At 41.3% G+C, this 15,157-nt stretch overlaps 2 protein-coding genes across 6 annotated transcripts in view; one reads left to right on the forward strand and one right to left on the reverse strand.

Moving 5' to 3' along the window:
• DGLUCY (D-glutamate cyclase) overlaps positions 1 to 15,157 on the reverse strand; it is a 185,476-nt gene that overhangs the window by 51,459 nt on the left and 118,860 nt on the right. The window contains exon 1 of one of the 3 annotated variants that reach the window (XM_062638510.1): positions 5,356 to 5,584. The exons of 1 other annotated variant lie outside the window; for it this stretch is intronic. The gene's annotated coding sequence lies outside the window, so the exon portion shown is untranslated. Of the gene's footprint in view, positions 1 to 1,828; positions 1,973 to 5,355; positions 5,585 to 15,157 lie in introns of those variants that run through there. One more of the 3 variants, XM_062638521.1, reaches the window with a different exon arrangement.
• RPS6KA5 (ribosomal protein S6 kinase A5) overlaps positions 5,861 to 15,157 on the forward strand; it is an 84,590-nt gene continuing 75,293 nt past the window's right edge. Inside the window, exons 1-2 of one of the 3 annotated variants that reach the window (XM_062638349.1) lie at positions 5,861 to 5,964; positions 6,329 to 6,576. In XM_062638349.1, coding sequence (XP_062494333.1) covers positions 6,504 to 6,576 — 73 coding nt within the window. In that variant the 5' untranslated portion in view covers positions 5,861 to 5,964; positions 6,329 to 6,503. The other 2 variants (XM_062638356.1, XM_062638361.1) reach the window with 2 other exon arrangements.

Raw genomic sequence — 15,157 nt, forward strand, 5'->3', positions numbered from 1 at the left:
CCTATATTAAATTACTTCTTATTGTAGTACATAGTATCATATTACATTATATTAAGAGGTGCCTTCCAGTCACCTGATATAGTACTTCAAAGAATGGGAGTTTTCTTATTTTTTCTGAGGAGCTCCAAGCTCCTCCCAAACTCCAGGAGATACGTCATCTGAATCTGGAATATATTTCTCAATTTATCTATGTGTCGGGATTTTCTCTTATGTAATTTCAATTCATGAGAGCATCTTATCTTTTTAAATTTAAAAGAGTAGGTTCAAATTCAATAACCACACGATTTGTTTTTTTTCTCTATGGTAATTTAACAGACGCAATATCTTTAAATATGTCAGTTGAAAAACAGTTGTGGAAATAAACTTACTTGTTTTCATTTATGATTTTCAAAAACTGCCTTTCTGCTTTCATTTTATGCAGCACTATTTTTCCTTTTCCATAGGTTCTTTTTAAGAACTACAATGCATACCTTTAAACTGACATTTGATCACTTTTTTACCTCATGTTTTTGCTTCCTTCTTTAGGGGTGGAAAGCAGATGTATGGCTTCTGCAAATACCAAGATGTACTCATGGTCTCTGTGCTGAGTTAAAAGTTTTAATTTCCTCATTTCTAGCTTTCAGATCATCTTGATTAGCTTCTCCTTTCTAAAGTCCCCTTCTCCAACATTTACAGTCAATTTTCAAAATAATGAAGATTCACATGTGAGTATTCTGAAAAGGATTTTGAGCTTAATTACACTGCAACCAGTATTACTCAGAGGTTTAATGATACCATTATGTAGAACAGCCCTCTGTGTTTCTGCCAATAAATTTGAAAATCATTTCAAATTATTGTGAGGATTAGGATCTAAAAGTCAATTCTTTGTATTAACTAGAAATTCCATCTCTGCTAACTTACGTATTAAAGCAGATCAGAAATTGAAATAAACTCCAATTTCTGTTTTAATAGATAGTGGAGCTATTCTTTTCCTCATCCAAACCTGAGTAATGTAACAAATATTTTCATTGTTTGTCTTACATAGCTATGTATCTTTTTAACAATTAAACTTTTGACAGTGCTGCCTGGAATACTAGTTGTAACTACTGTAACTGAAGAAAAGACAAACAAATGCATTTTTAGCAAAGAAATGAATAGTAACTGAAACAGGACTTAGGTTTAATCAAAGATGTAACCCTAGAATCAGTACTACATCTTCACTTACATGCTCTCTTGCAAGAAATGATCCATTTCCTGACAGAGTTGTACCACTTCTGTTAAGAGAATTATTGTGCTTAGATGCTTAGCATAACTTCTCCTTTCATGGTAAGACATAAGTGGATTTAGGCAGACGAAACTCTTGGCCAGAACAATTTCATACAAAAATGCTTTAAACAGCAAATTTACCTACCCAGTCTACTTTCCTGACAGTTACCAAGCACAAAATACTCAACTGCAGATTAAAAAGAAAAACAACCAACAACAACAACCAACCAAACACAGAGAACATATGTAAACTAGAAACCAGAACTAATACTGTACTAAAACCTCACACAAAAGCTGTTTCATGTCATGACTGTCTTTCAAAGGGAGTTCTTCCTTAAATTCATTTTGTGCTTTCCAAAATTTGATCCTCTTTTTCCCCTGCTAGGCAAATGTTCTTTGTGGAGTGATTAAGGGAAACATTTTGTATCATTGGGCTTTGCAACATTTGTACTTTGAAAGTAACACCTATTTCTGTAACAATTCAATGACCATAAGGAAGCGCCAGACACCTCCAACTTTAAGCCCCATGGAAACTACATTTTTCATAAGCCGCTCCCCTTCAGAAAGAAAGTAAATCAAGTACCTCAATACTGTAAAGCAGTTACATCCTGGAAGTAAGCAGCTACAGCACTCATTTTCTTCTCTCTCTTTTCCACTCGAAGTCTTTACACAGAGCACTTCAATTTCACCTCAGCCCTCAAACCAGCTTGGCACACCACTTCTTTTAGAGCTAGAAAGAAAATGTTGTGACACTTTTTTCTTAAATGAAGTTCAATAATATCATTCCATGTGGATAATTCCCACAACATTTTTTTCTCCCTCTCTTCACAATTAGGAATGGCAAGTAAATACACATATTTTTGAACAGTTGTGTTGTGGGGTAGAGCAGGGACATCTATCTTTAGAACTCTGTTATTCCATGTTCCAAAACTTGCAGCACACACTCAGCCCAAACACTGAACTGTTGGTTGATTGACCTGTCAGGTTGCTCTTATTATATACATGAATAAGAAAATGCTACTTAAAAATAAAAATAAATTTACACTATGAAAGTGGCTCTGCATCACCCCATAGTATTAAATCCTTTTTTACATAAAATATTTTTCCTTTTCATTGGAGAGGTAATTTATTGAAGGCACATCATACAAACAGTATTTTTTTTAGTGTCATAGCACACACATAAATGAATATTTAAAATGCAAATAATGTTTTCAGTCAGCTAAATTGCACTCAGAGCTGTGCTTCCAGAACAGTTTACATAATAAGAGTGGTTTTACTTCTCCAAACTATAAACGAATATTTTACAGACCATTCTGTACTCCCTGTGGGTCTGTAGCCCATCACTGTTGTATTTTCACATGCCTGCTTTGGCTGCAGGCTCAAGCCAAATTTCCTCCCTCATCTGACTCTGTGACCATGTGTGTTAGTGATTTAAATGGGACAAAGGCAGAATTTGAGCGCTGGCACATGACTATCCATAATTCTGACTCCTGGCATGCTTTCCGGAATGGTTTGGCCTCTGACTAGTACTCTTCCAGGCAACGCCTTTGTAAAAGTTGGGGGCTAGCATAACTCAGTAACACACTGCAATCCATATAAATCTAGCAGGCAATATGGAAAGGGACACCCTGTTTTGAAGGGGAAAGAATTAGGTGTCTACATATAAGCGATGCCATGCTATGCCATGTCACTTGCACTGACAGCTAAAGAACAAGTCCTAATCTTCTTTATTTTCTGGTACAGATGTAGCTTGTATGTTTCCACCTACCTGTAAATCCTACCTACTCTTAAGGCTGCCAAAACTGTATCCTTTTACAACCATCCACAAAGCCACGTGATAACTGCTTCAAAGACAAAGGTGACAGAGGTAATGAAACTAGCCTAGACCATTCCACTGAAGGTAGGTCCACTCTTAAATCAAGCAATCAAATTTAATTCTCCATTGCTCCCAAAAGTTCAGTTTAAATGAAAGCTTGAGCATAGTCCTGTACTAATGGACTACTGACAGGAGGTTTAGTATTTCAGTGCAAGTATAGCTCTTTTGCCTGTCAAAAGGTGGGATTCTTTCCAAGCATTCAGTAGGGTTGGTTTGCTCTTTTCTGCATATGTCACCCACTGCACAAGCCATTTTAAGACTGGAGAGATGACCATGTTGCCCAGTTACTCTTTCCAAGATGCAAGAAAATCACTGGGTTCCTCAGTGTTAACAATGAACTTCTAGTTCATGCAACTGCACTTTCCACACCCAGTCACAATTTAAACTGAAATATACAGGGTAGCCATCATCTTGCTATATGCATAGTCAGCAGCTACCACAATGGATCACTAACCTTGGTTTGATGTTTTAGGGTTATAGCTGTTTTAGCTGAGATTTAAACGAAGAGGTTTCAGCCTAAGACAAATAAGCATATAAAGTCTGTCAAGCTATGAACATCTGGAACCAAAACAATTCGCAAGGACTGTGAAATCACTGCCAGCTCCACTCACACTGAGTGCTAGTAAGGAACATAGTGGAGTCAAATTTCAGTTTCTCTCTGCTGAAGCTGCCAGGGACAATTAGTCCAAAGTGCAGGCTAATAAGAGTCACTGGATGAAATACAGTACCAGTCTCTCTAAAATGTAACATCTGGGACGCAGAATAATAAAAAAGTTGTAAAGTAAAACTGCTGCTTCCCACTATGTGTACAAAGGAGCCGTTAGTTACAAATATTTAACAATGAACTTTATCACTTTAATATTTTCATTATTTTCCCTTTTGTATTTTAATATTATGCTGATGTAACATTAATCTCTGTAATAGGCTTCTAAAATCAAGGGACAAAAGCTAGGCAATCAATTATTTTTCAGTTTGAAAACATCTCTAATCAGACTTTCTGTATTTAGTCTTGACATAACACTGTCAGAAAGGCTTGGATGAACACTTCCACTGAAATTATGTGTGTACTGTATGCTACAGGGAGATACTTCAACAGAACACTTGCACTACTTAATGGAAAACATCTTCAAAAACTTTACTGAGAATAGTCTGAAACCCCTGGAAAGTATTTTTACTTTGTGTGTGAAGAAGACCAACCCCCAAAACACCCTAAACCTAATTCTATAATAGAAAGCTCTTACCAACTTTAAATAGTTCAAGCCAATCTCTCTACAGGAAACTACTGAAATTTGTGTATATATGTACACGTTACACGTGTGTACAAACACACACACAAATATATAATGCTGTAATGTGAGTAAAAGATTAACAGAAGACATTTTATTTAATGTTTGATGTACAAGAATCAGTGCATGAATGTAGCTGCTGTATGTCACATGGCATTGTGAATTAGCACCCTGCTATACAGTATCAAAAGATAGGAAGAAACAGCATTCAAAAGCAACAAATCAGAAATTACTGTAAAGTAAGAGATGGCGAGAAGTGACTTGTGTGATGTCTTAAGGAAATGTGGACTGCTTTAGACGTGGCAGATTGTTTCCAAAACATAGGAGTCCGAGAGGCTTAACTGAGATGATTCAAATCACATCTTCCTTAAAAACGAAATCAAAACACGCTGTGAGGATAGTGTGTCCCACGCAGCTAATGGGACCAAAGGGAAACGTCCTAAGCAGCGCAACTTGAGTCGGGTATATGGACACAGTTGCCCAGAGCCTTCTCCCACTCCCGCCCCACAACACACCAAAGCAGGAACACCCCAAACTAGCACGTCCTGAGCCAATAACCAACCAAGCGCCTCTCTGCTTCGTGACCCTTCAGCGATCATAAAGATTAGTTTACCTTCCAGTAAATTCAGACCCTCCACCCTCCCAAGGCGACGGCCCCACTCACCACCCTGACGCCAGGCCGCGGATGCCGCCTGCTCCCCAGCCCGAGCCGCCGGGCCTCCCGGGCCCTGCGAAGGCCGCAGGCCGAGCCAGAGGCGACGCGTCTCGCCTCTCCCCCCAGCCCCCTCTGCGTGGCTCAGTTCGAGGCCTGCGCTCACCCTCCGTCCCGGGCCCTGCCGCCCGCAACCCCGTTCTTGTGTGGCCCTGCAGCCTGCGACAGCTGAACGCTAACAGCACACCCGCGGCGCTGTCCCCCGCTGCCGAGCCCTGGCCTAAAGACGGACATACCGACGTGCCGCATTGACAGCGGCAGCTCTGCAGCTGAACCAGCCCAGGGAGGCGGCCGAGCCGAGCCGAGCCGAGCCGCGCCGCGCCGCGCCGCACGGACAGGCCACGGCTGTGGGCCTGCACACACCTCCTGCGCCGTGCGGGTAGGCGGAGGCTCAGCGGGAATACAGAACGCACACTCCCCAACCCCTTTAGCTGTGCCTCACTCCTCCTTGCCCCGTCGCATCCCTCTGCGAGGGACTACCCTGCTCCCTCACCCAGCCACCGTCGCGTCCTCTCGCGTCAAACTACAGCTCCGCTCAGCCGCCCCCTGCTATCACTGCGAAGGGGTACACCGACAACCGCTTCCTATCCCCATATGACGGAGCCAGCCCCTAACCCGACACCGCCGCTCCCTCAGGGTGATTGCCAGTAGCAATGCTCAATCAGCGCCCTCCCTTTCCTCCAGGCAACCCACGCGGGGGCGGGGTGGGAGAGGCGGGCGGGAATGTTTACAAACAAGGCGAGGGAGTAGAGGAATTGGGAGGGGGAATCGGGGGGCTGGAGCCAGCGGTTAGCGCAACCGTTGAGCCAATGGGGAGCGCGCGGCTCGGCGGAAGGGCGGGGGAGGTACGTGCAACGTCCCTCTGCACAACAGCCGCTGGGGTTCGCGGGCGCTCGCTCGCCCAATGAGGGCTCGGCATGGTGAGGGAGGGGGTGCGAGAGCCCGAGTAGGAGCTGCTCCTCCCGGCACCCCCTCCTCCCGCCTCGCGCAGCCTATCCCGGCTGGGCCGCGCCGGGCTCGGCCGGGTGCCGAGCGGCTCCGCTCTCGCCTGTTGGGCGGGGAGGGCGGCCGGAGCAAGGGGGAGGGGAGCCGCAAGGACATGGGCTGGCTCTGAGGGCCGGGGAAGGGAAGCCGACGTGCGTGTGCCTCCCTGTATTTTAATAACTGTTTGTTGTCGGGTGGTGGGGGTTTTATTTTTTCCCCTTCAAGGCGGAGGGGAGAACCGTCGCCCCCCGCCCCAGCGCGCCTGCATGGCCCCTCTACCCCAGAGCGCCCCTGGAAAATAAAGCCCGCCTCGGGCCAGGTGACATACCCCCGCCTCCGCGGTCACACACACGCACACGCACACAGCGGCACGGGCGCGGGAGCGCCCGCCTGCGAGACCATGGAGGGACCCTCGGGCCCGGCGGAGGAGGGGGAGCTGCCTCTCCTCACCGTCAAGCACGAGCTGAGGAACGGTGAGCGGGGCGGGCCGGGGCTGCTGCGGGAGGTCATGGCGGGGGAGGGGGGTGCGCCAAGGGGAGCGCTCCCGCCTGAGGGGAGGGCTGCGGAGGGTGCCGGGGGGGGTTCCGGCCGCTGGGACTTGGGTAAGAAGTGCTGAGGTAGGAGGTTCAAGATAGTTGATCGGCACCAGTGGGGAAATCTCGGTGAGGAAAAAACCCAGAGGATGAGCTGAAAGACATGGGCAGGGGTGTGTGAGATGCGGGCAGGGGGTCTCTTATTTTTGATAAAAGTATTTCAGTTGGACTTGTAAGTGTTTGGATCCCCTGTCCCACTTCCTGGGTGGTATTTGATGCTTTTGGAGGAGATGAGTGTTACCAAGTCCTTGCTTTTTTACCTCCCCCTCTCCATTTTTATTTATTTTTATTTTTAATTTGTGTGTTTGACTTTTATGGCTGTGTCGGGGGGGGGGGGGGGGCGTTTGTTACAGCCCTAAATGATGTCGTTGTCTGTGACAGCTTTTCTCTGACCTCGGTGAAATGCCGGAATTGTAGGGAGGGGAGTGTGCCAACATGTAACCGCAAAGTTAGCTGGCTTTTCAGCCTATTAATCTTCGTGTAGCCCAGTCGTTACTTGAAGACCCTCTGGAGAGGTAGTTCAACACATGAAATACATATGACGTTTCAAGATAACAGCAGAAATACTCTGTTGTAGGTTGGTGTGTTGGGGAAGGTCTTTATATATTTTTAATAGGTGCTCTGTGCTTCTTAGAAGTTTCCAGGCAACTTGAACACTGCGCTAAATCTAGATTTTACTTTTAATTTAGAAATGCATGTAAAATAGAATCAGGATGTATGTTCTCTGTATTTGTTAACAACGGAGGTACTATTAACTCATGCCCTTTGTTCCTTTTCTCTAATCTTTTTTCTCCATGATGAAGTAAAAGTAAATACTGTTCGTGATGCTGTTCATCTTAAAAGTCTGAGAGAGCCGCCCCCCGGAATAATGTAGTTGACATTGGCTCATGGGCCGATGGGGAACTCAAGTGCTGGGTCTGGGTCTCTTGGATCGCGTTGAGCCTTCTGTCCTCTTGTCACTCGGGGCTCGGCGGAGGTGCCCCAGCGGAACATAGCTATCACTGCAGCTTAAATAGAAGGAAAAAAAAAAAAAAGGCGGTCTTCCTGGTAGCTACGCAGAAACCAAAGGGACTGTAGTTTCCTTCTTTCAAGAAGCAGCAAAAGACTCGTGGAAAACATACTTTTCTCGTTGGGTGCTGCTAAATTTTAGTTTGCAGCATTAAAAAAGGGGAAGGGGAAAAGAAACGGAACGCATTTATTCAGTATGTTTACCTAGCTATGTCTAGATTTCTTTTTATAAAAGTTAGGACAGCATATATCCCCGGGGGATTGTTATTTAAAGATAGTTTGAGGAATACACACACTCACACACAACTAGGCAAAGAACTGTCTAATCTAACGTAATAAGCATTTTTCATTTTGATCCTGGTCTTAAGTATTGACAGAAAGTATTGACACATTTCAGAATTCTGTCTTCCTCGTGTCTTTTCAAGCTTCTAAATTCAATCAAATAGGATTAAGTTGCTTTTCCCCTCCTGTTTCTCTTCTCCTTATTAAATATTTAAAAAACTGCTTTCTGAAAAATGCTTTCTAGCAATGGCTTGTCTATTTCTGGAGCATTAGGGTGGAGGAGGGAGCTGCTCTGTCATGTACTCCTGGGAGACTCCTACTCGTGAAGATGTCAATAGTGTCATTGCTATGCAAGACGTATCAAGATACCGTTTCAGAACTTGTCTCCACACAATACACAGAGATACAATGGTTTAGGGAGAAAAATTGCAGTCAGCTTCTGCTGATACAGAAATATATAAATAATCTATAGGATACATTAGATATTTTTCTTATGGCTTTTTTTTGTACTGGATCTGACTGGGTGAGTGCTTACCTGCTAGCTGGGGTCAACCTACCACAGTGTTATTGTGCAGCACTTTTGCTTTATTTTGGAAAGAAGGGTGAGGGGACATGCAAGAGCCAGATGAGCTTAGTTTTTCTTAAATGCTGAGGTTGTATACCATGAATATCCTTTCAGTGTGTGATTTGTCTAGGTTCTGGTGTTCCTCTCCTCTCTGTGTTCTTTCATGGTGCTAGCTCTGTGACTAATTGCCTGATTTAGAATTACATATCGAAAGTAGCTGTCAGTTGACAGATGAAAAAGAGGTCAGTCTCCACAGTGCTTTGAAAGAATGTACTATTGTGGTAGAAAATAGTGGCTTCTTTGAGAAGAGAGTGTCTCATTTTCATAGTGTGAAAGTTGTTGCTTGAACCTCTTGATAACAAGCTCAAGGGTACAAAAAATTATATATTCAAATCATTTAATAATTTGCAATTACTTGGGTCTTGGAATTGCTCTAAAAATACTAAATAAGTTAGACACAGGCACTGATTACCGTCAAGTAGATGAACATACTATAAAACGTGAATTTAAGATGAAATAAGTGTTTTCAAGAATGAAACAGATGATTGTTGTTACCTTCACGCAAGTATTGCGGCATACGAAAATGCACAGTTAGAGCATATGCAGTGCAGTGCTATTTCTACACAGCTCAGAGCTGATTGTTAACCCTGTCATACCATGGTTTGACTTCTTTTAAACTTTGAAATTACAGTGCTGGCTTTGATATGTAGGGTAAATCTTTATTTTGCCTCTATATCTCATATTCTTTGGGCCCTGAAAGTCCTGTGTTGCATGACCAGAAAGCAATTAATGAAAAAACATCATTTCATAGGCATGAAGATTGGGCCTGTGATAGGGAAGGAGCTGTGATGCATAATACTGGAGTGTCTCTGTGAGATGCCATGTGATTTTCTGTATTATAGATACTGGGCACTGCTCTGACTGTGTGTGTATACATACATATATTTTATTTTCATGATGCAAAGAATAAGAATGCCCCCCTGCTGCTGGGGAAGCTGTAATGTATGTGAAGCATGCGCTTCAATGGTTGTTCCTTCAGTTGATTATTTTGCAGATTAGACACAGCAGTGATTTCCAGGACACATTTCAGTTAAGAATGATTTTCTCCTAATATATATATATAGCAACTTCCCCCTGTTCCCTCTTCTCCTGTCACACAAACCATTTCTTCCTCAGCAGAAACCTTGTAATTCAGCCACTTTAGAAGAGTCACCATCTTTTCTCACTTTGGGAGGGAAATGAGTTTTTTGGGAAAGTGGAATCATCTTCTGTTTTCAAGAAGCAGAAGAAAAAAATATCCCAAAGATCAAATTGTAGGAAGTGGTGTCTGTCTCTGCTTCTCACTGAAGCTCTCCAGTGAAAATACTAAGAAAAAGAAATTTTCTGCAGCATCTATTTCCGGAACCTTGTAAAGGAAGAAGTTTTATTTTTTGAAGGCTAACTTTAGAGTTTGTATAACTTCTTTTTGGAGACCTAAGAAGTTTTGTATTATTTACAGTGAAAAAAGTATGTCATTGCCTCTTCACATTTTCTATTTGCTGGTGATGACGTGGAATGGAACAATGGTAACTATAAAGCCTATTAGTTTTTGTGCGATAGGGAGGGATATGGGCAGAGAAGGAAAAAACTGCGATGCAGGCAGGTAAGACGGTTAAGAATGAGATTTTGTACCACCTTCTCTTGACTTCTGTCCTACTTCTTGTTTTGGGGGAAAAGAAATAAAATGAGGATTGAAGGATCCTTAATCTAAAGAGGATGTCACTCGTCTCAGGTATGCGCACTACCTGCTTTGCCCAGTGAGAGGCAGAAGCAAAACTGTGATCTTGAAGGGAATTTTTGAGACATTCCATGAATGAATGGGTGGTAGGCTGTATGTATATATATGTATATATACATATACATGCAGAAAGGCATGTACAGCCCAGAAATCAACGTAACAATGGGCTGCAAGGCTCCAGAGGCAGAAGAATTTGAAACGTCCACTTGAGTCAAATAGTTGAACGTGTAATTCAGTATGAAAACATAAAAGGCTTCAGACCATAAATACATAGAGTATTTGAAGGGTTTAATATTGCAAATTTTTATTTTCTCCTTCTTGAATGAAAACTTAAACTAGAGTAGATTTATTTGTAAATTGTAAGTTTGTGTTATATCGTAAGGCATTGTGAAAATTCCTATGGCTAAAAAACATGATGAATCATGCATTAAATAGAGTAGTCAGCCTTCACTATGGAGCTATATCTGGCACCTCTACAGTACTCTATTTTTTATTTTTAAAAGGAAATGTTCTTACGAAAGTTTAAAGATTTTTAAAGACTTTTAAAATAATACTTTGTGTGAGACTTATTTTTAAAATTTGACTGTATTCTGGATATTTTTTAGAGATCAGGAGATATTAATAGTTGACTATATTAAAAACTTGGACTGCTTTTACTTTTCTCTTTTCAGCACTAAAATACATGTGCTCCCATTCTTGTGGGAAGTATGAAAAGTGTTTTAAGAGACTAAGTTTATGAATCATCCTTATTATGACTTAAATCTCTAGTTTTTACTCTTTACAGAATCAATTCTTCTTAAAAATGTTTTGTACTGTAAGAATTTATTGTTAGTATCTTCTGGTAACTTTGATTATGATACCCTTTGGTTATCAAGAAGAGTGACTGTTGATCTGTTGTGGGGGTTTTCGTTGTTTGGTTTTTTTTCAGGCTTTGGAGTCTAACAAACCTGCTAATATAATTTGTAAAAGGGCCTGGTACCATTGCTTATTTTGCTATCATTGCTTCAGTGATATAAAATGTCTAATGTAAATGAGGACTAGTAGTCACAGTTGCTGTTGTCATCCTGTTGTTTAGCTTTGTCCAATGTATTCTAAATGTGATGGTTTAAAAGCTCATGCTGGATTCCACAAAAGTTAGGAGGCTCATGTGCCACTTTAATACACTTCAGGATTTTATTCAGGAGGCAATTCAGAGAACACTTGCCAGAGTTCTTTAAACATAAGAGGAAGACTGGTTATCTGAGGTGTGATTTGCAGCTATATTCTTCATATAAATATTTGCTGGATCCCTTTATTGCTTGTCATCATCTGATATCTTATGGTAAACATTCTTCCTTGTGGATGTGCTCTTCCCCCCTCCCTCCCCCCCATTGTACAATCCTAATGATGTGGTGCAAGCTCTGCTTCTGAGTCATTCTATAGATAGGCAAATGACCTGGTTTACAGAGGACTCCTATTACACATGGTCACTTTATTTATTTATTGTTTTTTGTATTTTGTTTTGTGATCTATTGTGACTGTTTGCCCATTTTTAGTTGATGTCAAAATATTTCATGCTGGCTTAGACAGACAAAGCTTTACCTGAGAGAGGGTAATTCTGAAGATAATTCTTAAGTTTCCCAGTTAATGTCTACATAGACTAATATGTAAATACCTTCCATCAACATTTAAATTGTCAGTTGCTCTTGTTTTGATAATAATCTACCTTCTGTTATTTTTAACACTGTTTCCAAAGTGTCTGTGACTGAATAAAGTGTATTTTTGAAGTGTTGTACTGATTTCTCATGATAGAGAAGACCAAAGTTGATTTGAATATTTTTTTTTTAGGTATAATTTCTTGTTTGAAAAACTGCACAATTGTTAGGTATCTATTATTTTGATCTGACTGATTTAACTCTGTTCAGCATTAGATTATCTGTACCAGCTTTATTCATTACTATCTTGCCCAATTACATTTTGGGCTTTTTGACAATGATGTGATGTATAGTGTTACCGCACATTAAGCTTCTAGCTAACCATGGAGGTGCTTCTAGGTTGAATCTTCTTTAACTCATAGTGATGCATCTCACAGTAATGATAAACCTTATAGCAAAATTGCCTCTATAATAGCAAAAGGGCCACTGCCAGTGAATGCAAACGAATCTTAACATGAAGCATTTTCCAGTTCAGACTATTGTATGTCTGGATTGCTAATCTCTCATGTCTGCAGTTGTATCTTTATTTCAGCTTCTGATGTGTAAATGATAAATTTGATAGGATAGTTTTCTGCAGCTTCCATCTGTTTACATAATGGCAATGATAGTTTCCTGTCATGTTCCCGTCAGCATTTCATGCTTCCAAATTTCTACATAATGTATTCCACTTAGCTGATACTTCAGAGGTCTTTGTCATCTTTGGCTGTGTAAAGTTTTGGCTTCCTGGCCTTTTAGAATGGGATCAGCAGCTTTGTGAGATCTTGAATATTTTATCAGTTCATATGGTTGTTCTCTTAAGCATCTAATATTATAGAGAATGAACAGTTGTCACCCCAGTTATTTAGTTGTGATCCTAGGGTTCAGAGTAACATGAATTACATTTTCTCTTCTTTGGTGCGAGTTCAGAACTGTGTGCATGTTTTATTTTTTTCTCCAAATTCTTCATTTGACATAAGAAAAATGCAGGTAGTCCTTGAGATTATATGCTTTGTAAATTTCCTTTTAAGTTTGTAAAATAGATCCCTGACCTGATTAAACGGTACTCTTGTTCAGTGACATGACAATTACTAGTTTGTGATGTACTGTCAGATTTCAGGGACTGGAATGTTTTTCAGTTCCCTTCACTAACAGTTCTCAATTGCTGTAACCAGTTACAGTCAAAGCATAACTTTATACATAGCAGAAAATTAGTATAACATCTTAGATGCATTTTCTTCAGTGTCTAGCAGCAGTTGTGTGGTTTCTGTTAGAGGGTGGCTTTGTGTTTGTGTCTCGTTGTTGTCATCATGCTGCACCCCTCCCAAAAGGAATGTGCCAGTTTTGCTTAATTTCAAGGAAAAACACCTACTCCTCACTCTGAGTAAGGGATAAGCTCAAGTTTGTGTTCATATGACTTTGAAAACAGCATCTATATTTTGTTGAAGTAACTTAAAATAGATATGTTAAGTGAGTGGAGATGGGCCACTCTCTGAAGTAATGGGTTAGAATGAAGTTGATGTTGGTACCAGGCACTGGACGCCTAGTAGTTTGAAATACTACAGAATGTCTGCTGTCCTGTTTTCCTTCTAACTTTCTCTGTTCTCCTTTAAGTTATCCGAGGTTCATTGTTCTGCTCAGTAAGACGGCAGAGCTGGTTTGATGTTGCAGAGAATAGTAGTCAAGTCACAGCTTTCAGGCAGAGCTTGTCTTTGAAGGTTGCTTAATCTAGTTCAATAGAGGAAGCTCTAGTTGTTCTTGTCTGCTTCAAAAACCTGTATGCAATGAAGTCCAGAAACAGAGGACACAGCACATCTTAATTTGAAAACAGCCACTGTTGAAATACTGTTTCTTAATATCATAAAACTACAATTGAAAGCAAACAGAGTAATTGCACAGTATCAGCTTCCACAGTTCTTAGTTCACAGATGGCCATCTCAAAGTTCAGATACGGTGCAGGCGACAGTCACATCTCTTATGCCATCTGGAGATCCTCCATCAGGCAGAAATACTTCATTCTGGTTCCCAGAGTTAAGCAGGCTGTCCTGCTTCCAGGGGAGTTGAGAACAGCAACACTTATCTTCATGCGTTGGTGTCTCTGCATGTGAAGGTTTGCAATGGGAATATTCCTAGGTATTTGCTTCCTCTTTTGCCTTTCGTCTGTAGTGAAGTAGTTCCACCATTTCCACTTTGTTTTTATGGATGCTGTGATGTTTTGGCCATCCCCTTCAGTCTTTGGTTTTGGGTTGATCAGTTGTGTGTCGCTGTTGCCCTCACCTGCATATTCTCCATACTGTGTTGGTCCAGTGCTGATTGCTATGAATTAGAGTAGAACACGAGTAAGTAGAAACTTTTTCTAATTGTGCATCTCTGCTGTTAGCATGTTTCCTAGAGGGTCCCATTACCTTACTGTTTGTTTGGGTTTTTTTTCCATGATGTACCACCATCCTTTATACTGCTGTGTCACTTATAGCTTCAGATTGTTTGTGGAATAACTCTTGTCCTGTTGACTTGGACAGTACTTTCCTCCTGTCCAAGCTTAGTTCCCTTCATTGGTACTCTTCAGCCTATGTATCAACAGACTTAGAAAAAAAGGGGCATGAAGAAGTACTTTTTCTGTTTCCAAAATTGCTTTCCTTGTGCTCAGTTCTTTATTTAAGACCTTTCCCAAAGCTGCTGTTTCTGAGTGGCATCTTTGTGTACACTGAAATGTTGTTATACTATTTGCTAGAAATATTGCTGGCTAGATGACAGAGTGTAGATCCTGTTGCACTCTTGACAGATAGGCTGCCTTCATGCAGGTTGCACAGACAATTTTTGATCAGGTTCTGATCACAGTTCTTTCACTCTTCTGTCAGCACAATCTTTTAAAGCTTCTCTAACTTGGAACAATTGTCTTAGAATTGCAGAAATCATTTCTTGTGAAAGGTCCTCTGGCAATGGTCATTTGGGTTTTGGGGAGTGACTGGTGAAAAAACTGATCTTTGGGTTTTTATGCTTCTGAAAGCTAGTTGAAGGAAATGTTGGCGTGACAACGGTAATTCTGGAGAAACTGCATCTCATCTCGGCTACAATGTCAGAAAGTGCTGCATCTGGTTTCAGTAGATGAAGACAACTACTCTAGCAGTGTCATTGGAAAGCACATGGCACAGCCACAAG

Source organism: Pezoporus occidentalis, unplaced genomic scaffold, assembly GCF_034315485.1.
Source record: "Pezoporus occidentalis ecotype Australia unplaced genomic scaffold, CSIRO_AGI_Poc_V1 ctg115, whole genome shotgun sequence".
Classification (NCBI taxonomy): domain Eukaryota; kingdom Metazoa; phylum Chordata; class Aves; order Psittaciformes; family Psittacidae; genus Pezoporus; species Pezoporus occidentalis.